At 42.6% G+C, this 24,426-nt stretch overlaps 1 protein-coding gene across 1 annotated transcript in view; it reads right to left on the reverse strand.

The window, feature by feature from the left end:
- The window catches only part of GUCY1A2 (guanylate cyclase 1 soluble subunit alpha 2), a 151,731-nt gene extending 134,036 nt beyond the window's left edge, over positions 1-17,695 (reverse strand). Inside the window, exons 1-2 of the mRNA XM_051608903.1 lie at positions 17,432-17,695; positions 1,493-1,554 (exon numbers count right to left, since the gene is read on the reverse strand). Of these exons, the coding sequence (XP_051464863.1) occupies positions 1,493-1,554; positions 17,432-17,695 (326 nt within the window). The remainder of the gene's footprint in view (positions 1-1,492; positions 1,555-17,431) is intronic.
- Between the last annotated feature and the right edge of the window lie 6,731 nt (positions 17,696-24,426).

The raw sequence follows: 24,426 nt of genomic DNA on the forward strand, positions 1-24,426 counted from the left end.
TGGAAAGCCTGTGTCAGAGCAGAGAAACAGTATGAGGAGGGTGGAGCAGCAGAGAGGAGCTGTTATGGATTGACCACAGACCCCATCCTCCCGCACTGCTCAGGCAGGAATGTCTTTAGTTGAATCCACAAGTTTTTTCTTCTTTTCTCCCCCTGTCCTGTTGAGGAGGGGGAACAGAATTGCAGAGCAGCTGCGTAGGGGTCTGGCAGCTGGCCAAGGTCAACCTACCACAGTGTGTACCAAGAGTAAAGATCACCAGGCAGGACAAATATAGGACATCCGCTACAGAGAGATGCTATTTTAACCAACTCATACTGATGTTCAAAAAAACTGAGTCAGTGTATCCCAGCTTCCAGCAATTACAGGTTTTCAGTGTGTCCTGGTTTTAAACTTTGTCCATGAAAAAGAGTACAACTAAGCCCTATGTGACCATAAATAAAAAGCCACATTTTTATTGCACTCATGCTTTCCTCAAGGCACTGTATAATCCTCTGAAGTTGTCTCATGCAAGACTTCAAGCAATTTTTTCAGCAACTGAAAAAATTAGTTGCCAGTAGGCTTGTTCCCCTGCCTGCCCTGGAGCAGACATCACAACTACCTGGCAAGACTGGCTCCCTCACTGTGCTCAGGTCGCAGTCAGGCTGCTAATATTGTTAGATGCCATCCACAGAGCTAATGCTCCCTCTGAATTTCAACCAAACATTGAGAAGCAGGCGAGGACAACTCCTTCCAGTGCACCGAGATTTGAAACTCTGTCATAAATTCTAAAATGACCCTCAACACAGCTTGAAAAAAATTCTGTACATCTGTGTAATTACATTCAAAGGACAACGTTCTTCATTTGTCATACAGCACAGCCAGTTAACGGCTGCAGACATGCAGCCATTGTATTCTGACTCTGTTAGGAAAAGTAAGTTATCTGTGACAGTAAAATACTTGTGCCTGTGAGGAAAAGGTTGAAAAGATATTATTTTAATCAGAAGGAGACTGCCTTAGGTTTTCATGGTGAAGTCGCTATTACTTTCTTTTTGCTCCTCAGTCATCTATTAAATTTCCTGATGAACTCTTGGGAGGTGGCTTTCAGCCCTGCTTCTGCCAGAACCTGGAAGTACATAACAGTGTATATAACGAGCACTGACGTAGGATTTTGCAATATCTGGACCTCAGGTCATGGCATAAATAGCTTTTCCAGCATTCTCAGCTGGCTCTGTGAAAAGCAAATTGGAATAGGTCTTGTACTCTCACAAAAAGATTCCCTATTCTCCTCATACAGGAAACATTACTGGTTATGCAGCAGTCATGTTCTGATGGGATTGCATGGAAGCAGGATTGGACAGCAGTTTACCATTAACATTCATAGTATGTATGGCTACTCCTGAGCATCTCTAAGAATTTGAGACAAAAATTTAAAAGCTTTTCATGCAAGGCTGTGACTTGAAGCACTGAGCAAAATATTACCCCACACCTTTCATTACCTCACAATAACACTTACCCAATAACTTGATGCTCAAAATACTGCAGTGTCCTTTGAAGAGTTTGCCGAATGGTCTGAGGCTATGAAAGAATAATTTAAAAAAATGTGTAAGATTAGGTAAGTATAGTACAGTTTAATTAACAGATGTTTTAACACACAATTTTTCTCGTTTTACTCCTCCCCATATTCTACCTGCCAGATGCCCATCGCAGAGATGGATATAAAATAGTATTCATTCTTTGTGTGTTACTTCACCATTTAAAAATGAATTAATTTTACTAAGTGACATAATTAATACTGCTTGCAAGACGAGTTGTGCATAACAAAGGAGTCACTTCACTGTTACCTCTCAAAACCTATCATCCATCAATTATCCCGTTCATTTAAAACAGTCTTCAAGAAAATGCTATTATTTTGTGATGAAAGTAGCACCAGGAAAGGGCACTGGGTTTTTACACTTTGTATGTTCCCTAGAGCATTTTGTACTAAAGAATATTATAACGATGCAATTTATTTTGGCTTACTTTCCTGACAAGCTATGGCTCCTCAGTCATCTTTTAAATTATCAGGAAACTCAAGTTCATCAAAAGAAAATCATTACATGTTTCAATGCTATTTTATTTTAAAAGGTGTTTACCAAAATACAGATGTACATATATATGTTTATCTTCCTTACTACCATGGCTTCTGAGGCTATACTTATTATTTTAAATCCATTCATGAGACATTTTTTTTGTAAATAAAACGAATGTGAAATCTTTGTCATTCTCTTAAATTTTCCACTTATGACTTTCCACTTATGTCACTTATTACAAAATATCATTCTTCCAAAATTACTCGTTTGTACCTAATCAGAGCTTTTTCACCTGTCCAGGTGAAAGTCCAGGAGCCAGAGGTCAGACAAAGGTACACAATTGGGATTTATAAGCTTTCCTTCTCTATCAGAGGCACAGAGGGATATTTTGATCAGATTCATCACAGCAGACACTCAAATTTTAGATATTTGCTATCTCCTTAAATCGTGGGAAAGACATCTAATTGTTTTGGAAAGTAAGAGTTGAAATACTGCTTAAATAGCAGAATTTAATTTTAAAACAGCCATCATCCGTGAAAGTCTCAGATTTTGCTTACTGCTGTACAGATTCAGCAGTTCAAGAGCTGAGCTTTCTACCTACTCTTGCTCCTGAGTTTGCAGAAGGAGGCATCTTTTCTGATGACAGCAGGAATGAAAAAGCTTATACCAGGCTGCACTAGATTTGTAGAACTGTAAAAATTTGGTTTTTAATACCAAATCATAAGAATGTGTCTACCCTTTTGAATTCAAATGTATAGAAATGTGTGCCACTAATAAGTGCATAATGGGGCTTATAAGAAATATGGAGACAAACTTTTTACAAGCAGCTGCAGCAACAGGACAAAGGGTTATGATTTTAAACTGAGAGAGGGTAAATTTAGACTAGATATTAGGACAATATTTTTTACAATGAGGGTGCTGAAACACTGGCTTCAGTTGCCCAGAGAGATGGTAGATGCTCCAGCCCTGGAAACAACCAAGGTCAGGTTGGATGGGGCTCTAAGCAACCTAATCTAGCAACCTAATCTAGTTGAAAATGTCCCTGCTCAATGAAGGGAGGTCAGACTAGATGATTTTTAAAAGTCTATTCCAACCCAAACTATTCCATGATTGTATGAACTAAAATAAGCTCAAAATAGATATAAACCTTGAAAGAGGGTTTGAAGGATTTTTGTTAATTCTGTATCAGAGAATTACTTCTCTGTGGGAGCTAAGCTTCCTCTGCTAAAAGGCATTAAAAGTTGCACGTTCTCTTGCAAAACACAAAGGAAGCACCATATTAATGAAATTATCACATATCAAAAAAAACATCTCCTTCTCAGTGGTACAGCAAGTGTTGAAATCCTTAGGCCTGATGGGCTTCAAATATACTTCATGGCATGTTCTCACAGAGATTCAGAAGCTTTCCCTGTGCTTAGCAGGCAGAAAAATCCATTCTTCACATATAGAAAAGATGCATTTTCTCACTCTAGCAGTGAGGCAAAGCAAAATGTCTTTAAGCAAAGAGGTCCAGACAGCTTCTGTCTCCCACCTCCACAAAGCATTTCCCTTAGCCCCTCTCCCTACACAAAGAACATTAGTACTCCACTAGCAGCTCCTCTGATGTGAAATAGGGAAGGGTAGAAATGTCTAATTGTTAAATTAAATCTCCCTTCTGGTTTTCCCAAAGTGCTTTAATGGCAAGCATATGGAAGGCAGCACTGCCTGGCACCACAGCAGAAAGGAAGTAAAATAGCTTTTTGTCTTCTCAGGAGGTTTTGCAGCATATGACACCTGAGCAGTCCTCCACAGACTACCTTTGTCTTTCTCATGCCTGACACACAGATGCTGCACTCCTTACTCAGAAGGCTTTTGAGTACCACAAGATCTGACCATACAAGCAGCCTTCAAGTCCTTGAGCTAGTATTATCAACAGACCTCCCTTCTCCTGCAATACTAAATGGAAAAAAATAAATAAAATAGCCCATGTACTGTTAACACTCTATTCTGAAAGCTACATCAGCTGCCTAGCTGTTGCCAGACAATTTAATACAGTCCCATAAACTCATACACCTTTTCATTGACATCTACTATTAAATCTTAGAAATTAAGTATAAACAAAAAATAGGATTTATTATTAAAACCCTGGTCATAAACAGAGCTCTATATAATGTGCTCATAGCCAGTATGCAAACTGACCTATGGAGACACATCATCTTCATTTCTGACAGGAATTATTATGGCATGTCACTGTGTGTGGTTAAAAAGTGACTGTGCTCACCTTCTCAGTTTGCTGTATTTCATCACTGGTGAATGTCATTTTGCTGTAGAAGTAATTCTGTAACTATGGCCATGACTAAACAAAACAGAACAGATATGACACTTGCTTACAGCTGCCTACAAGAATAGTTGGGTGCCACTACTTTTTCCACTACTAACTATGCATTGCCCATGAAAAAGTGGGCAGGAAAACATTTTCACCTCTTTTTTGCATCTAATGGCAAGACTGGATGGAGGCAAAATAGCTAAACCTTCTCCTAGTAGCATGACACACATCACCTCTCCAAGAACCACAGTTCTGCCATTCAGGGAGATAAAAACACACCTCCTCCACTGCAATGGAAGTCTGCGCCATGCAGGTACAGTGGCCCTTCTTTACTGGAGAGGTTTTAAAGCTTCGTGACCACTTGAAATGAAAGATTTAATATGACTTTAAATCAGAGACTATTACCTAAAGCAGTAAATGTTAACAATTCATTTTGATTATAATGATTTACTAATATTTGGTATCCATTACAAAAGGAATAATCAGATGAGTTCATGTTTCAAAGGGCAACTCCAGACATGCCAGCATCACCATTGTTAACTGTAAATTAATCCAATAATTGCCACCAGATAATATTCAAGTTCCATCTGGAATAATGAAATATAAGGTGGAAGGGACCACTGAATGTATTTTGACTGATCTCTTGCATGACACAGGCTACAGGACTTCCCTGAATTAATTCTGAATCCAGACATTGAGCCATGGCTAATCCTGATGTGTCAGAATAAATTGTAGAAAATCAGAATCACAGAATCATGTTGTAATTTGAGTTACAACTGGCTGCTCATGTCTTTCTCCAGATGGTTTTTGAGTGTCTCCAAGGATGCAATCCACAATCTCTCTGGGCAACTGTGCCCATGTATGAACACTCACGTGACAATTATTAATTTATTTTAATACTGATTTGAAACTTCTCATCTTCTAACTTTCTTGCTTCTCATCCTTCTGTTGTGCACCCCTGTGAAAAGTCTGGCTCCATCCTCTCTACACATCCTGATTGGGTAATTGTAGACTGATACTCCAAAAGCTGTGTTTTCTTAAAAGCTGAACAGATGCAGCTCCCCTAGTCCCCTCTCATATGTCATGTGCTCCATCCCTTCACCATCCTGGTAGTCCTCTGCTGGCCCCAGTATCAATCCCTAAGAATATGCAGCTGCTAATTTGACTTGGTGACTCTAATGGTTATCTTTTGAGCCTTAAGGTCCAGTAAATATTCCATCCGCCTTATCCACTTAAGCAGTAAAAATCTGACCAGTATGGCTCTAATGACACTATGGAGACCATGCCAAAGTCTTTCCTAAAAAGTCAAAGTAGACAACATCCCTTCATCCATCAAGCCAGTCATCTAATTACAGAAGTCAATCAGGTTGGTCAGGCATGATTCACCCTTAGTATAGGGCATAAAAGTGTGTGTAAAGGGTGTCAAAGGAAATAAAGGCATAAAATTTGTCCTGACTGTTCCAAATCACCCTCTCATTGCCCTTTTTACTAAGAAAAAGATTCCAAAAGGATCTGACCATAGCCTTCCCAAGTACTGAGGTCAGGATGACTGGTCTGTAGTTCCCTGGGTCCCTCTTGTTCTTCTGGATGCCAGGTGTGCTTTGCCTTTCTCCAGTCATGAAGTAACTCCTCTGATTGCCATGACTGGGAGGCTTTCCTATCTCCATGCCTTCATGCTCAGATAATACCTCAATACCCCTCCAGGGCAACCCATCCCTGTTTCCAACTTCTGCAGATATATTGTTTTTGCATTTGGTCTCTGTGCTGAGGTCCCCATTCACCCATGCTTCCTCAACTTTCTGCATATCATAATGAACTGTTCATGTGCTTTGAGGACAAGGTTCCCTTAGGTCCACGGTGGTGGGTGGAGGTGTCAAAGGGTCCATGAAAGTCAACCAGCTTCTTGTGCCCATTTACCCTACAGGCTAGTTGCCCATGGTATCCTGCCAAGTAGATCTATGAAGAAGCTAAAACCTGCTCTCCTGAAGTGTGATGCTGTGATTACATTTATTTGTCTTTCCCATGTCTCTCAGTGTTTTGAACTCCAGCAACTCATAATCACTGTAGCCAGGGCTGCCCTCAACCTTTATACCTTCATGATCCGTTCTTCCTTTGTGAGCAATAGCTCCAGCAGAGTATCCCCCTCTTGGCAGCATAGTGATCACCCACATTAAGAAATTGTCTTCAACACAATACAAAAATCTCCTGCATTGTGTGTGATCAGACTTACTGCCTTTCTAGTAGATTTTGGGTTGGCTGAAGTCCCCTGTGAGTACCAAGGCTTGCCATTTTTAGGCTTTATCCAGCTGTCTAAAGACTTCTGCTTTCACTTCTTGACCAGCCCATGTGTAGCAGACATACCACCACACTCTGTGCCTGACCCTCACGCTCTGGGCCAGCTTGTTCTGTCCAAAAGCCCATGTACTGCTGCCTCCTCTTCCTGTAAAGTGCAGCTCCTGCTCCTCACCTTCCCAGCTTACCCTTCCTGAAGAGCCTCTGTCCATCTCCTGCAAGTGCTCTCATCCTGAGAGCCATTCCACAAAAGGATGTGTGAAATCCCAGAGGAGGTCCAAGCTCAATGGCAGCACAGGGATGTCTAATGCCACCTCATGCTGCCTGCACTGGGGCACAGTCACTTGAGATGGGCTCCCAGTCATGCTGCCTTCATGAGGTGAGTGTGAGAGCCTCTTTCAGTCTTGTTCCCCTGCTCCCCTGTTCCCCTGTTCACTCCTTCCCCTTCTCTTCAGAGAATAAAGCCCCTTCTGTATCAAACATAGTTTAAAGCCCCCTCCCCTCCCAAGGTTGTGAAACCTGTTAGCAAATAAATTCTCAACTCACTTTGTAAGCTGAATGCCATTCTTGCTCAGCAGTCCTTGCTCCTCAGAGAGTGCCCCATACCCACGGAGACCAAAGCCCTGCCAGCAACACCAGCTGCACAGCCAGGGACTGGTTTGCTCCAGTCAGAGCCTTTCCCTCTCACCAGCAGGATGAAGTGGGTACACAAACCCTCTGCCCTTGCATTAAAAGCTGTGCAGTCATTCCTGATATACTCAAAGTCTCCCCTGGCTGCAGCGTTGGTGCCCACAACGATAACCAGCAGGGGCCACAGTCCAAGAGACAGACAAGCTTTGGCAGCCTCTTTTGCAACACTATGTCTGAGTGTTTGGCAAGCAGCAAACCTTCTGAGGCAGCAAAACAGGCTGGTAAATGAGTGACTCTGCCTCCTGGAGGGCAGTGTTTCTGAAACCTACCACCCTCCTCTTATTGAAGCCTCTATGTGTTGAAGCTCAGCTGGCTCTGATGCTTCATCCCAAGCAAGGTCATCTCTGCCATCTCTTCCAAGGGCACTGAACCTGCTCTGTGACTTCTGAACCACAGGTGGAAAAGGGGCTTTAGTTGTGTTGTCAGAAGTAACAAACCTCCAGCCTCTTCCATCTCAGGAGTTTCCACCCTTGACTCTAAAGGATTATGTCTGTTTTTCCTCCCTTCCTTGCAACATAGGGCTCAGGCTCTTGGCTCTGCAGAGCCTCTGGAAAGACCTATCCACCTCCCCTGATGTGTACAGCATGCTCACTATTTCCTACAACTCTTTCCCCTGACAACTCAGTGCTACAACCAAGCCCATAACCATGGCACAGCAGCCAGCAGCAATCCTGAACATGTCACCCTGCCATGGCAGCTGCAGTGCCCCCACCAGCTGCCACTGCTTGCTGGGTGCACTGGTAGAGAAACCTGTCCTTCTCACTAGCTCTCACCCAGCTCTCCATTGTGCAAAAGTGGTCAAGACCTGAAGCTAGAGGTGCAATAGCTCCTCAGAGATGCTTTTAAGACTAACTGGAAAAAATCTTTACGAAGATAGTTGTCTAAATGATCTTGAATTTTTTTAGTTTGGTTAGTTGGGTTTTTTGGTTTGTTTTTAACTGGGACAACACCCTTTGAAAAAGAATTCCAGATTCAACAGACATTATGTCCATTATTTTTTTCCTTTTCCTAGTTTAATTTTGCCTTCTTTAAAAACTTCATTGCCTCCAGTTTTAGAGACAAAGCAGAGAAGACTTTCACTTGAATGGCATCCCTTATAAATGTCTTTCCTAAAGCAATAAAATGTAAGCTTTTCAGTCTCTTCTCAGAGGACAGAATCTTTAGCCTATTCCCTAGCCATCTTCTGTTGCCTCTGAAATGTCTTTCATTCACTTGCAACACCTTTGGAAGGAAACGGTAGGGATCATCTGTCCAACTCCAGGCATCCAAAGTGATTCATTTCATCTTATCACTGGCATCTTATACATGCCTGAAGACTAAGTCTTTATAAATACCCACTTCTTCCTTTTGTCTAGAAAAGAGGTTGACTGATTGCTTTAGACTTAGACATCTTTTAAATGTTTAAGTAAAGACAGACAAAACCCACCCTGAGGTGACAGAACTGCACACAGTATCCCAGATGACACAGTCTAAATTTACAGAAATGCACTTTCAAATTATCCATCCCATTATTTTGGCATCCTAAGATCACCAAACAGAATTAGAGAAGAAAGGCACTGTACAGAACAGGGAGGTCCAAGCAAAGAGAGCAGCCAAGTACACAATTTCTCCTTAACCCTAAAATGGCTTCAGAGATTTTTCCCGGTAAAAGTTAAGTGGCTTCTAGCTGAGCCTCAGAAGTGCTTCACCAGTCATGCTCTTAAAAAATTGAGTGCTTAAAATTTTAAACCTGAAAGTCGAAGCACTGAAGAGCATAATAGGCTCAGCTAGAAACCACTTTGCTTCTATAAGAATTTCTTTGAGAAAGGCCGTCAGGTCAGGGGGGTCCTCCAGACACTTAAACCCTGGGAAGCTGCAAAGTCCTTCCTACAGGAATCAAGACTTCTGCATACAGGAGAAGCAATTCTCACAGACCTCAGCCAAATTAATGCTTTGATGCTGGAAGTTTTACGTGCTTCAAATCTGTAGTGTTCAAACACTAGCTCGGCAGATGTGTAAGACTTTAATTGCCAGCTTCACTGCTGGTGATTGTTCATTAATGAAAAACTTTTTTTACATTTCAAAACCAATTTTAGTCAAGCTTGTGTGTGTCAGTGATTAAAAAACTCTAGACATGTGATTTGGTGTACACCTGGTCCATTAAGTAAGAAATAAATGGCAAAACAGTCATTTTCAAATATAAACTCTGGTTAGTTTTGCGGGTTTTTTTATATTTATTCCATAATCATGAAAACAGTGGAAAACTGTCTTTTCCCTGTCCTTCTGGTTATCAAAATATTGATGTTAAAAAGGCCATAAACAAAGAATCGAGGCTCCAATTGAAGATGAACATTTGTCAACATTTCCAAATGCTGGGAGTGAGAAGATAAGCACTGAAATTGCTGCAACTAGAGAAAAGTAGAACTGAAAACAAAAAGGAGGGCTCCTTTGGCATTCCATGAGTTACTGGTGATGCAGAAAGGAGGAAGGCTTCCTAGCAGGTCCTTGCAGGTTCTGCACAGCCAGAAGCCCTCTTGGTCCCCTCCTCCCTGTTCCCTGTAAATAGCTGAAGAATGGAATGAAAGGGCGCAGACAAAAATGAGAAATGAAGAAGCAGAGACCCAATATAAGCAACCACTTGAAAATCAAAACAAAGAAACAATCTTTGGTGCTTTAACAATGCTTTCGATAATTTAATAATGAAAAAAAAATAATATATTCTTTAGCTTCTGAATCATTAGGGTGCCTCATTTTCTTTCTCTGTAATTGTCCAAGCTAAAATTTTTCTTCATGAAAACCAGCTTCCTGAGTCTTGAAGTTTCTGGTTTAGGTTGAAACACCAACTGCATGTCAACGTCCACGACTAGCACCAGATTTGCTATTAAGAGAAGAAGATGCAGAATCCCCACAACCACAGGCTGTGGATTCAGAGCAGGATGACAGGTAGCTGGAGGCAAAATGAGCTGCCCTAAAGCAACCCACAACAATCAATATGGGGCCAAACCTCAGTAACACCTGGCACCTAAGCCCGAGATCGTTCTACTCCTCAGTTATGCAAACTGGGGTAGTCTTCACAGAGAAATACTTGTGCACATCAGATAAAAATGCCTTAATTTCATAAATAACATTGAGACTAATAATTTTATCCCATACTATTTCATGGCAATAACAATGCAAACACTCTGAAGAAATAAAACTGAGTTAAATAATAATTAGAAATCATAGCTCCTGTGTCCCCAGCTGCCTTTCAGCTGGAAGAATCACAGACATTACAGATTGAAATTGCCTATTAAAACAGCTAGTCTAACTCCTTGACAGTGAAGAATAAATATCTCAGGCTGATATCCATTATAATACCAGTTGGGATCACTTTGCTTATCTTTGAATTTCAGTCATGTCTGGAATGGACAGAAAAAAAGCCTTCAGTAGGTGAGAATATAATAGTTGATCTACCATTAATGCTATCTGTTCACCTTTTAATGCAACTCACATCTACTACATAAAATCACTGGTGCTCCTCCAACAGACCAATAGGAAATTAAAGGCTTTATATGTCAGTCCTTCTCAAGGAATTTCTTTTGCTGGGATAGAAAAAACCCTATTTCCTTAGTATAATAACTGGACCTAATTTCATATGCAGAGCTGCAAAGATGCTCATCCCTTTGAGACCTATAAACAAACCACAGGTTTTTAATCTTCATTTTGAAACTTAGTTTGAGAGTTAGCAAGCAGACACATTTACAAAGAATTTGGAGAGGCGATGGAACAATTTATTTTACTCAAAGCATTTTATAACGGCCTGGAACATTAGCACAAGAGGCAGAAGGAAGGGGACAGCTTTTCTCCCTATTGACATTGTAAGTTTCACCAGGAGTAACTACACTGGAGCACTGTAAAGTGGTAACTGTCTCTGCACAAGCACTTGGCAAATGAAGGACATTCACCCTCATTTTGATGTAGCCATGACTCTACACTGCTGCTTAGGGCCATATACTGATGATCATGATGTTCCCTTCTACTTTACATCTTTCTCTATTATTTGCTCCTGGACACTTTGGCTGAAGGAGAGGCAGAGAAGTGCAAAACAACCTAAATCAATTGTTTAGGATTAACACTGGTGCTGCCATGCTCTGGTTTGTCAGCCAGTGGTTCAGATCTGCCTTTGGGCAGGCAGGCTCCCCAGCAGGTTATGCTCTCTCCTTTCAGGCAGCAGAGATGCCTGCAATGTATGAATGTTTCCGAGACACATTTTCTTCCAGCACTGAAGAGAAGTCAAGATTTCAGACCAAAACTGCACAAACATCAAGAAAGCAACTATTACTGTGATCTGTCTAAGCACTAATGTCCAATATTCAAATTTACCCAAAATAAAATTTCATCAAGGTCAATATAATTCTGCAGACTCTCGGGTGCAGCTAAACTGATTTTTTAAATGTTTTATTTGCTGAAGCTGAAGTTCTCTTGCATGACATGTTAAACTACCAAACAAGAGAAACTAACAAAGCCCGGTGTAATGCTTATATTGATAATGTTTTCCAGAATGCTCCTGGTTAAGACATTACAGCTCTGTTCCATGCTATGATATAGCAGACTGACTGGCTACAGACTGCTTGTGTGATCTTGTGTATAAATGACTCTTCTCTCTGTTAAATTGAAAGATACTGCACAAAAGTCTGATTTTATTATACTTTAAAAAATAAACTTGTCTGCCTGTTGGAATTAGAAATTAGGAGTTTCTCATGGAATGTGCCTTTCTTCATAATTTTTGTGCTTTTTTTCCTTCACACTCTCATTCCTGAAAAGGATGTTATTTACGTAAAGTTCATCCAGCTTGGGCTAGTAAGTGAAAAAGCTGATCACACTGCTGATAAGGGTATCCTCTGACATAACCTTACTTCATTCAGAAAGATTGGCAGAAGTCACTCCTACAGCAGCAGAGCTTAGATACACATAATGATGGTATATCTAAGAGTTTAGATATCATCTAATGGGTTAATATGAGTCATAAGGAGCTCAGAATACTTGTGCAAAATGTTCTCAAAATCTCATGTAAAAATCAGTTTGTTACCTCTCCTGCTAGTGGCAACAACTCATTATCACTACTAAAAGAAAAAAAAAAAGTAATTACTTCTTGAGAATAAGTGGTAGAGGTTTATGATGGAGTCAAGTCCGATTTGAGCTGCTACAATGCAAGTTCTCCACCGAAATCCCACCTCTGCTCAGTGGAGGATTCACTTGCAATAAAGCAATTAAAAGTCACAGCTGTTCTGTGATACAAGTAATAGCCTACACACTAACCTAAATGACTGACTTTAGGTTCACTTTTCTCCCGCTATCAGGAAGAAAGCTGCATTCAGAAAGACAGTTCTTAAATTCAAACTACTTGGCAGCAGGCAGTAACAGCTTCCTAACTTAAACAGAAAAATAAACATACTTTAACGTGTCTTCAACTGGGCCTTTAAAGAATAGCAGGAGCAATTCTGAATGAAAGAAAAGTAGAACAGAAGCGATTTTCACCTAATAATGTTTCTAGCTCAAGAGATGCCTTACATAGGCCATTCAGAAAATAAAATCAAATGGAAATGCAAGTCAGTGTAATGCTGTGTCATGCTGTAATTCTCCTTCCAGAAAGATCAGTACAGCACTGGGAGGTACTCAGTCTCCTCTGAATGTATACCCAGTCCCTTCCAGCTCATTTAGGGTGACCATGCCCCTCAGATGGGAACAGAGTATTTTACTTTTCCAATAAGTGACGAATTCTTTTCTTCTGATTTTGATTCTATTTTCAGCCTGGTATTGGATACAAGTCAAGATAGAACTGGAGCAAATGGTGAAAATTGCTGCAAGGAACTGGAATTCAGTAGGATACTAAATGGCATTTCTAAAGAACAAAACTGTGCCCACCGGTGCCAGGCTATCTTTCCCATATAGCAGAGCTCTTAAAGGCAGAAAATCTATGTTGATAATAAATAGCACCATAGTATCACCATCTCTGGTTATAATTAATCAAAATTTATGTCATTGTGGGTGTAAAGTTCATCCTTTAAAATGGAATGCAACACTAAAGCTGGAATCAAAAGAAAGATGTATCGCTGAATTTGCTTGTGATGTACATGTAATTAATTACTGCAGTTGATTTCTTAAAAAAAAAGATCATAAATCAATGTCCCTACTAGGTTCCCAGCATTCTATTATTTATCTCAAAAAAATGAGCCCAGTATAGTGAGAAGGACACCTGTCTGTTTTGACAGCAGCTGGATCTACCTTCAAATTTGTCTTGTAGAGAAGATGGTTGACAGTGGTTCAAATGAAGGAGGACAGAACGGACATCTGCACCCAGTCAGGAACATGATTTAGGAAAATGTTAAGAGTGGATAGGAGCTGCCTACACCATTACAGGCTCAGATGTGTGGTAACATCACAGGGATGAAACGCTGTGAGAAGACAGACATCAGCAATAAACATGGAGGACTGTTGGCCTTGATCTCATGAGCTAGAGGAATCACAGGAGCTGAGTGCATGCAATGCCCAGTGTATTGCACTGAGCAGCTAAGTTTGGTCCCACAAAACATCATTTTCACACTTGGGTGCTGAGCACAGCCCTGGCTGAGCACCGTTTCCCCAACCTTCTGGGCTGTGGCATCTGGCTGTGCGGCTGCTGGCAGAGCCCCCTCCCCCTGCTGTCAGCAGAGTGGTACCTGGGGGGCACAGGGCAGCAACTCAATGTCCTGCTCAGTATACACACGGGGAATTTTGTAAGTGTAGATGTGACAAAAAGATGCCTCTCTGCTCTGCCTCCCTGTCTGGTGCACTCTGCTTCCCTGCTCATCTTCCTCATCACCACATACTGTTCCTCAAATGAAGCAGCTGTTTCTGTGGGAGGTGAGCCCTATCATCTTACACATTCTGGCTGTTAAAAAAGAGCAGGTTTAGCGTAAAGAAGCTCCACGTGAACTGCGTCCATCCTTCAACCATCCAGGCATGTCAGGAAATGTTTACACACCCACAGTAACATTAAATGATCCAATGCTGACTGAGGATGAGGCTCCCATATCCCCTAGTGTAGCAACTGCAGGAAAAATGTCTACAAATGCATTTAAGACAAAAGTTGGGAAACAATGTGTGCTGGAAAGTGCTAGAAGCTGTTCTCTGGGAGCAAGCTGAAGAGGTTGGATTAAACACTACAAAGCAGCAAGGTTCACTTTCTGATTTTTTTCCCACAATTCCACAAAAAGTAACATTTTTGAAAGGTAAACTTGAGACCAAGATTACAAGTAACATAAAATGCAATAAATTATTTTCACTCTACTTCAGGATATCTCAAATACTTCGTTACTGCATTTTACCCTACACAATCTCTTTCCACTGACAGTTAGTACAGTTGCACTAACTCATTAATACATTGCACAGAAGATACTAATACATTCATACACATTTTTGCACTACCACTGAAAAGACAGAGCCTGCTTGCACCACCTTCTTGCTGCTCTGCCCCATGACACCCTTCTTGCTCAGCTCCTTCACCCCTTGGGTGCTCCTTCCTGCTCAGCTCAAGGCTCTCATCATCCCCAGAGCAGCTCTCGGCAGCCCCTGCTACTGCTGCATTGAAACATCCCCCCAGACATCCCCCTGTATTCCACAGGAGTATTAAACACACAGATAGAATTTTGCCTCAGTGAAAACACAAAAAAATACTTTATTCAGTATTTCAATCCTAGCCATTGCCAAAAAAAAAAAAAAAAAGCACAAAACTAAGCCTAAGTACAAACATCAGGAACCTGTAGCATCCCTCAACTTTGGAAATGTTCAGCACTGGGATGGGGACAAATTGCTGCTGTACTCATGTCAGGAAGGAAAACATTAAGCCATTGGAGGCAGCATAGTCTGTGTATTCACACACTCATATGTACCTAAATACATGTATTTATAGTGTAATGGAATGAAGATATATCTACAACTTTCGTAAACGTATTAAAGCTTTTTTTTTCACAAAGAACATACATCAATGCACCCTTCAGGTTACCCTTTTCATTTTACAAATAAGGGCAATGAGTCCCGTTTGACACTAGTCCTTAGGAAAAGTAGTTTGTTTTTTTTTTACTTCTAATTAAAGTTATTCCTGACTTGTATCAGCAGATGTGTGAAGATAATCAAAGTGTTAAGCATATGGTAACTTAACTTGTTGCAAGAAGGCATGTATTCAGTATCACTAAACAGATTCTCGATAAGAAAAGAATGCACAAAAATAATAATGCACCTGAACAGTGATTTCTCAGAGTGAAAAATTAAAAGACAGGGGATCTGATTCTTTTCTTAAGCCAGGACTGTGGCAAAAAAGAATTTTTAGACTTAATTGCATTAATTTATGCCAAAATTTGTAGAATAGGAGTGAAGCACCAGTTCCCATGCCAAGATAAAATGGGCAATTTTAAGCAAGATGTATCAGAAATTAGAATTTTAAAAGAACAGAGTTTTTCAGCAATAAGGATTGCTGTAATTATCTCCCAAGGAAACCATGGAAGCTGTTGTTTGAGACATCAAAACCAGGTTGGATGAAATTTTTGCATTCTTAAATTAAATTTCCCCAAGAGCAGGAATGAAAGATGACTAAAAGATCCAACAAAGCTCTCCTCATCTCTTAATTCAAAGAACATCCTTATTTTGAAAACAAATTCAACAATCCATCAAAAACTGTAATTTTCTTTAACAGCAACTCAATAGAGGAGGTAATAGGCAAAGCTGGGAAAATACAAATACTGAGGTTATCTAAAAATACTGCACTGAGCTACTCCAGAATACCTCAAATATTTTGGGTAACACATGCTCTAATTATATCATTGTATTATTATCAAATTAAATAGCTTTTTTTTCTTTTTCTTTTTTTTTTTTTTAACTAAAACAAGACAGGTCACCTGAGATATCATCTATTAATATCATCATTAAAAGACCAGATTTCCAGGGGAGAGGAAAAAAAAATAAAAACCAATGGGAAAGAAAAGTCTTAACTTGAAACTGGACATTAGGATGTCATGCACTGCTAACTTGTCCCATTAAACAACTTGTCTGCTCCCATCGAGCCAGCTCAAGAAACACCAAAGAGAGAAAAGTGTATTGAAAACAAAGCAACCTGAGAGCTGCTGGCGATGGGACGCAGTGTAATTTCCAAAGCTGGGAAGCAATTTAAAAAAAAGAGATTGATCCAATTGCCACAGCAGCAGATATCATTGTCTTAAAGATTAAAACTACTTGTTGCAATGAGTGTTTCGTACGGTAACATGTTAAAAGATCTGAGAGACCAAAAGGATTCGGTTGCAGCTAAAACTTTAGGAGGAAAATTTAATTATGGTCAAGGAGGTATTTATAGGAGCGTAGCACAGTAGTAACAAAAAGGCAGAAGAACCTTCTATTTTACATTAATCTACCAGAACTCCTGAGCCACTGACTTCAGTGTTACCAAGCAATACCAGCGTTCCTTACGGGTTCTACCCAAATTGACTCCTCATTTCAGCATACGCGGTGCTCCACTGATTCTCACTAACGGGTGTAGCTATCCAGACAGTCGTCAATCACGGATTTCAAAACACACGTTCAAGAAACCGATCTCTCAGAACGTCAGCGCATCTGGGAGGCACAGAGAAATCTGTTGCTGAAATATTCCTGAACACCAAGACGAAACTTTTTTTTTACCTGGTTCAGTCGGGAAAACCCAAGAAATGTAAGAAGTTCACATCTTCTCCGTGGGGAGGCAAGAATGTGCGTGTCGTGCGTCATATAGATGTAACTTTTTATTTAAAATGTTGCTAGTACCAGACAGTGATAAGCACTTTATGATTTTGAGATTCTAATTCAGAAGGGGAGTCGGCGGAAATGGCAAACCCAGCTACACCGGCAGCTGCGCCGATCTGTGCCTCCCGACCCGGTTTCCAGCCCCCGGCTGCCGAGACCGTTCCTCCCGCGGCGTGCGGGGCTGGCAGCGGGGCGGGCACGCACGGGGAGCCCGGCAGGAGGGCGCGGGCACGGCCGCCCCTTCCCCGCCACAGACCCGACCTGGCGGAGCAGCCGCGGGCTCCGCGCTCCGCGGGCGCGGGAGGGCCGGGGCCGGGCGCGGGGCACTCACCGCGGGGGCCGTCAGGCGGCGGATGCTCTCGCCCAGCGAGTCCAGGTTGACCCGCCGGCGGCGCGGAGCGCGGCGCGCCCCAGCGCTGGCCGCGGCGGCAGCGGCGGCGGCGGCGAAAGGGGTGTCGGTGGGGCCGGGGGGGCTGCGGCTGCCGTTCCAGCAGAGGCGGGACAGGGGACACTCGCCCTCCTCCTCAGGGCTGGTCTCCGGGCAGTCGGAGCCCAGCGAGCTGAAGGACTCCGAGGAGATCTTGCGGCGGGACATGGTGCCGCGGGGCGGCGGCGGCGCTGGCCGGGCTCAGCGCGGGGCGGCGGGCAGCCGCGGCGGGCAGCGCCGAGCAGCGCAGCGCCGGGGGCGGCCGCCTCGCATGGCCGCGGGTGCCCGGCTCCGCGCCTCGCCGCGCCCAGCCGGGGGAGCGCGGTGCTGCGCGGCGCCGCGCCGGGAGGCTTTAAAGCGGCGGCGGCGGCAGCGGCAGCGGCTGCCCTCCTCTGCCTCGGCCGCCCGCCCTCGCTCTCCCCTCCCCCGGCTCCCTCGCTGCTCCGCGGGAATCACGTGTTATCGGAGCCCTTTCCCCCTCCTCCTCCTCCTCCCGCCTCCCCCAGCCTCGCTCGCCGCCTGTCGCTCAGCCCCGCACGCCGCGGCCCGCAGCCGCCGTCTGGCCGCGCTTCTCCGCGCCGGCAGGGTGCAGCAGCCCCGCCCCGCGCCGCTCCCGCCGGCCGGCAGCGCTGGCGGGGCGGACCGACGAGCGGGGCCGGCGCGCAGCCCGCTCTGCCGGCTGCTGGGAGGGTGGGCAGGGCGGTCCGCTCCGCTCCCGCGCTTCGGAGCCAGGCGAGAGGGATGCGGAAGACGGGCCGATGTTCCCGCAAGGCTCTGCCGGGGCGGCGGTGCCTGGGCGGGGGCGGCTCCAGGTCCTCGCCTTGCGGCGGGGGCTCTTGTCCCGGCCCTGGCACGGTCCCGGTCCCGGCCCCGCGCTGCCGCTGCCGGCCCGGCCGTCCCGCCGCGGTGCTGGACAGCTCCGTGCGCCGCGGGGCCAGGCGGGGAGGCCGCTGCACCGCTCCCCTGCCGGTCCCTTGCCGCCGCGGAACTTTTCGGGATGGCATTCGGGAAGGTGAAGCTTAGGGAAGAAATAATTTCTAAAAACTGCCTTCAGAGGCAGAAGTTCTGCGCATCTTTGTGCGAGCGCTGCTCCTGCTAACATTGCGGGGCATGTGCGACGAAGAAAAGAAACGGGATGCGTTCCCCTGTAGCAGCCCCTGTGCTACCGCCTTGCAAGAGGAGAAGGGAGGGGGGTGGAGGACACTGAGCAGAGAAGAGCTTGGATACGGGAGACACCCTTGAAGGCAACACACAGTGTGTCTCCTTCCCAACTTGCCCTACCACGGTTTAAAGACACCTTGAGAGTTTTGTGGCAAGAGAGATAACCTCACACAGTCCTTCTTGGAAGAAAGGCTCCAAGGAAACACGATCTAAGCTCTACTGGTTCGTCTTATCATCAAGGAAGACAGCTTGTCATTACTTTATCTTTGTTTAAAAAGCCTAATTTTAAAAGGCAATGATTTTAAGATAGTTTTTACTCTACTTTTCCCCTGTATTATGACATGTTTTACAACCTTAGCGTGTTTTAATATCTGAGTGCAGCCTAGAGAAGAACCCACTAGAGAGAATGGGAAGATTTCCACAGGTATGAGGGAGCTTTTGAGCATGGCCCTAGGCAGCACAAACCGTGTGTCTGTGGCTGAGAATTCTGCTTTTAACTAGGGCATGACAGCCCTTGCCATGGCATTGCTTTCAGTGGCATCATCCCAGTTTCTCTTGGCTTACTCGGTTTCTATTTCTCTCTCTTCTTTTTTTTTTCCCCTTTTTTCTTCCCTATAGCAATATATATGCAGTAAGAGAAGCAATGAATCTCCTGTGGCCTTTTCATACTTTTTACCTTTCTGGGTTGATGTCTTGAAAGGATGTATAATAAAGCCAGAGTGGTCCATACTGCCTTACATTGCCTTATTAAATATTACACTTGGGATGCAGAGACTTTCTTTTTGCAGTGCTAGTCATGCCCTCAGCAGCTGTAGGACAGGAATCAGACATGACTTCACCTGAAAGTTAATTCACACATGAACCTCCAAATCTGTTGTCCTCCTCTGTCTTTCCTTCTTTAGGGAATAACAGTATTCATCAGTACCTGAGAGAAGAGAAACAAGACAGTTACTCTGCCCTTCTTATCCCCTCTAAAGAAATCCTCATTTTAACAGATTACTTGGGACCAGCTGCACAAACCTCTGCCTGCCCTCAGGCCAAGCTCCTGCCATTGAGGAGATTCAGGAATCAAGGGGCTTGGGAGTTGTTCTTTGGTCCTAAACACTATCCTTACAGGGTATTCTGTTTTAAGATACTAACTTTCTTCACATGCTTCAGTTTCCATTAAACTTGCTTCCTTCTCATACACCTTCCTTCTCATAGCCTATAGTCCACAGTGAAGCAAACTTCCACTGGTTTCCTGGCTGATGCAGTGACAGCGGTGTAAGAGTCGCACAGTTTAGCATTGAAATTGCAAATACATATTTATAAGTCTAAACTGCTAAAATGCCAAGGTGTCACGGGTCCCACATGCAGTACTTCAGCTGTAGGGTAAGCCACCTGCTTGTGGGCATATTTGCATTTTATTCAGCACTGGGGAAACATGGTTTCAAGATGACAAAAACTCACATTTTTTAAGTCTTCAGTTTCCCTTTCTTCTTAAAGTGGCACTTCCCAGTGCATCTTACTATAAATATTTGACAGCATTCTTGAGTTACCCTTGCAGCATTAAAAATTACTTTTTCTTGCTCCTCATATTCATTTTATGCCTGTACTATGTTGACACTGAAACGGGAAGCAAAATTCTTTGTTTCAGTGACTATTCCTGAGGTCAGGATTGTTAACACTGAAAGCACTTGAATACCAAACCAACTCTTCTCAAGAATGTAAAAGGCATTTTCCTTCATCATCTAGATAGTGAAGTTCACCACTTAGAGAGAAAAAAAATGCAACTAGGGCTTCAAGTCTTCTATTGCCCCAGCAGAAGCAGTGCTTTGAGTAAATGAGAACTCAGTGATGCTCTTCACTGGCTGTTCTGCTCAGCTACTACCTTTTAAACTTGTGGAAGCAAGCCTGATACCTGCCTGGTCCCATTACAAAGATGTCAGTAGTCTGCATACTGCACCTGATTGAGATTCATAGTATAAAATACATGGAATTGGATAGAGGCACCAGCTAGGAAAGTACCAAACACCATCACAGGATGTCCTGAGCTAAATAGAAATGGACATCAGAAGATCCAAGATAACACAGATCCTGGAGGTGAGCCTGTCGGCAAACCAACAAGTTATTCAGTCCCTGTTTAATTATTCTCATTTTATTCCTCCTGTTCCAGATACAACCTTGGCAAAAGCGAAATACCACAGAGGGTTGCTTCATCTGACAGTCAAATGCCTTTGACAGCACAGAGACAAAGACAGTTACACATAAGAGAACAAATGTTCTTCTTTCATACATGTCTCATCAGCCCAAATTTGCAGTTGGTACATTATGGGATTAATAGAAGTGTCTACAAAGTTTATAAGGTTCACCAAAATAGTGCCTATGTAATTCTGTCATACTACAACAGAGTGCAATGTGTGTGTTCCACAAGTACTGCAGACAGTTCAGAAAGAAAAAAAAAAAAAAAAAAAAAAAGGAGTATCCATGTGTAAATTATTTTACAATCTCTAATGTGTCATTATTCTTCTAAGAAAATTATTTTAAAAGGCACAATTGTTTTATAAATTTTTATTTGTTTTCAATTTTTTGTCTTGGTTCCAGTAAGCAAAACTTATAGTACTGAAATCAGCCCTAGCAGAGAATGTGTGGTCTTTAATCTCTATTAATTACAACATATTACTTTATTGTTATTTATTCATGATTTTTATCGATTTGTTATTAGCTAATCATTTCCCATCAGACACTATATGCTGGTGTTTTTCTATTATTTTTGTTTACAAATGCTGTTTTTATGCAGTTCACAGAGCCTTAGAAGAATGAGATAACAAAAACAGCTTTATCATAGTGCATTGCATTGTCCTATCTTCATTTGTTGAGAACATCTCAGTCACAGAGCTGCCAGAAGAAGCCATTTGAATTAATCCCACTTAGGGATTAGTTGCATATATCACCTACATCACATATATATTTCTTAGCATTTCACCTATTAGATTATATGGCTTTTTATAATGATCTTTTTATAGAACTGCTCAACCTATAAGTACTTAATTTTCCTTTAATAGAAAAGATTGTTATCCTGGGATCAGTGTCTCCCACAGAGAAAGTAAACATCTGTTTTGCAAAGCATTTCTAAAGCAGCAGGAGACCATTATCCTGTGACAACATTCTATTACAATTACTTTATTGCAGTCAGGCAAAATGAGTGATGTGTAGCAAATTTATTTTCTTCACGTTCTGCCAAACCTTTCTGTTCTTTATCCAGTGACTTCCATCTGGAGTATAGCCTGGAAGGATGGGTAGGGCATTCTGCCATTTGTCATTAGTGATCTGTTCAGTTACGATTGGCTTAAGGAACAGATCAATTTTATGTTTCAACTACTCAGAAATCAAGTTTATGCACAAGATACACTGGCCAAAGTTGCTGTTCCAGCAATCAGGTTACGTTTGAGTGTGTCATGTTGCACAGTGTATTACTGAAGGAGTAATGAATCTATTTTGCACTGCGAAACAAGGTATTACGTAATGAAGGCAGCAGAATCTGGGTCTTAATGCTCATAAAATGTCTTCAATCTGTCATCTTCAGCACACTTTTAAGAGTTTCGTATTCATGGATGGGAAAAGCAAAGCACTGGTGACTGATACCACAAGTCTCACACGACACAGCAGATCAATAGCAGAATCAGGAAGCCCTTGTTGCCTAATCTAACTTCTAGACAACTTTATTCAGAATCAGTTGGCTTGAAACATGAATGGCCAGCATCAGATCCATTCATAATTTCAGTGATTTGACTATACCAGCTTGCCAAAGAAGGATAAAAACAAGGCGTCACAGCTGTGGAAGGAGATGTATTATATTGACATCATCACTATTTCACAAAAAAAATTATGGAGGAAGCTTCTGAGAGAGTGAAAAAAAAAAAATAGGATGTCCAAATAACCGTGCTTTGACTCAGATAACTGGGTCAAACTAAGATTATAAATCTCAGGGAGAAGGTCTGATGGCATACCCCATGTACCCAACCTATAGGTTGGGGACTGATCTGTTGGAGAGCAGTGCAGGAGAAAGGGACCTGGGAGTCCTGGTGGACAGGAGGATGACCATGAGCCAGCAATGTGCCCTTGTGGCGAAGAAGGCCAGAAGCATCCTGGGGTGTATTAGAAAGGGTGTGGTTAGTAGGTCAAGAGAGGTTCTCCTCCCCCTCTACTGTGCCCTGGTGAGGCCACATCTGGAGTATTGTGTCCAGTTCTGGGCCCCTCAGTTCAGGAATGACAGGGAACTGCTGGAAAGAGTCCAGCACAGAGCCACAAAGATGACGAAGGGAGTGGAACATCTCCCTTATGAGGAAAGGCTGAGGGAGCTGGTTCTCTTTAGCTTGGAGAAGAGGAGACAGAGGGGTGACCTCATCAATGTTTACAAATATGTAAAGGGCAAGTGTCACAATGACAGAGCCAGTCATAAAGTACCGACCAGGTTCTGCCAGGTTGGAATCTGACCTGATGGAGAAGTAGTTTGCCAAGGCAAGCAGTGCTTCACAGCATCTGGGAGATGACCATCCTGCAGCAGAACTTATACATGGAGAGTTTTCTTGACTAACCCATCCAGGGCCTGCTGGGAACATGACAGCTGGTTCCACCAAAGGAGTCCACACTAGTGTACATAGTACCTAGTGTTGTACTGCATCTTATTCTGTGCCATCTGATCAAGCCGGTCCTTTCCACAAGCATTACACATTTGTTATTCATTTCTTCATAGACACCTTCTACCAGATGTTTTCTAATTTAAAAGTTCAAATGTAGATCGTTGTCACTACCGTATTCTTACCAACTGCCCTAATATTAACTCACACTGGCATCTTGTCTGATTAAATTACCTTATTCTTTTTTATCTTAATGACAAAAAATACCACAATATTTTACCCAGACTTGTTTAAAAGTGAAACCTTATATCGCATAAGTGGGAACACTTTCTTTTGGAAGTTTCTTTGCATCCTATAATGGATGAACTGATTAACAAATTGTCTGCAATGTCTTGTTCCCATGAAGCACAAAAAGAAATAAAGAGGTTTGGCTTTTATATAGTTTCAGCAGTGGGAGACAGAGACCAAGAATGTGCTCATAGCTGTAGATATAGATAGTAACAAATCATTAAGATAGTACCTGTGCAAATAAAAAATATCTACAATATCTGCCTACAGGATATTATTTGCTGAACACAAAGTCAGCCAAAACATTGTCCAAATGAAAGATCCTCCTGAGCTTCTGGGTAAAATCTATTGTAATAAAATCTACTCTGTTTCACCCAGAGATGGCAAATGATCCTGTTGCAAAAGCAATTTCTGCAAGCAGGAAAATACAATATCCATAGCTCCTTACAGTGCTGCCACGGCTGTCCTGGCCTCTTTCACTACGTGTCTTCAAAGGGAACTTCAGTCTGTCTCTGCTTAGTATTGTGTAGCAGTTTTAAGTACTGAGAAGTGTTCAGGAACGTGTCCAGATGTTCAGCTATCTACCTGCTAATGTGCCTACTCCTGTACAAAGAATCTCAGTCTTCTAGAAAAATTTTACAAGCATTGAAAAATGTGGTGACAAGATTTAACATCCGTTCAGTATCCACTTTTCTGTTCTTTCCATTCTTCTCTTGCTTCTTGAGTCCTTGAAAACTTAATTGCTCTTTTTACCTCTTTCTTCATTTTCACTTGGCTCCTTATAACAAGGTTACAGGTAAATGCCAAGGTAAATTATTTTCCTATCATTTA

This window comes from Apus apus, chromosome 1, assembly GCF_020740795.1.
Source record: "Apus apus isolate bApuApu2 chromosome 1, bApuApu2.pri.cur, whole genome shotgun sequence".
In the NCBI taxonomy this organism is placed as follows: Eukaryota; Metazoa; Chordata; class Aves; order Apodiformes; family Apodidae; genus Apus; species Apus apus.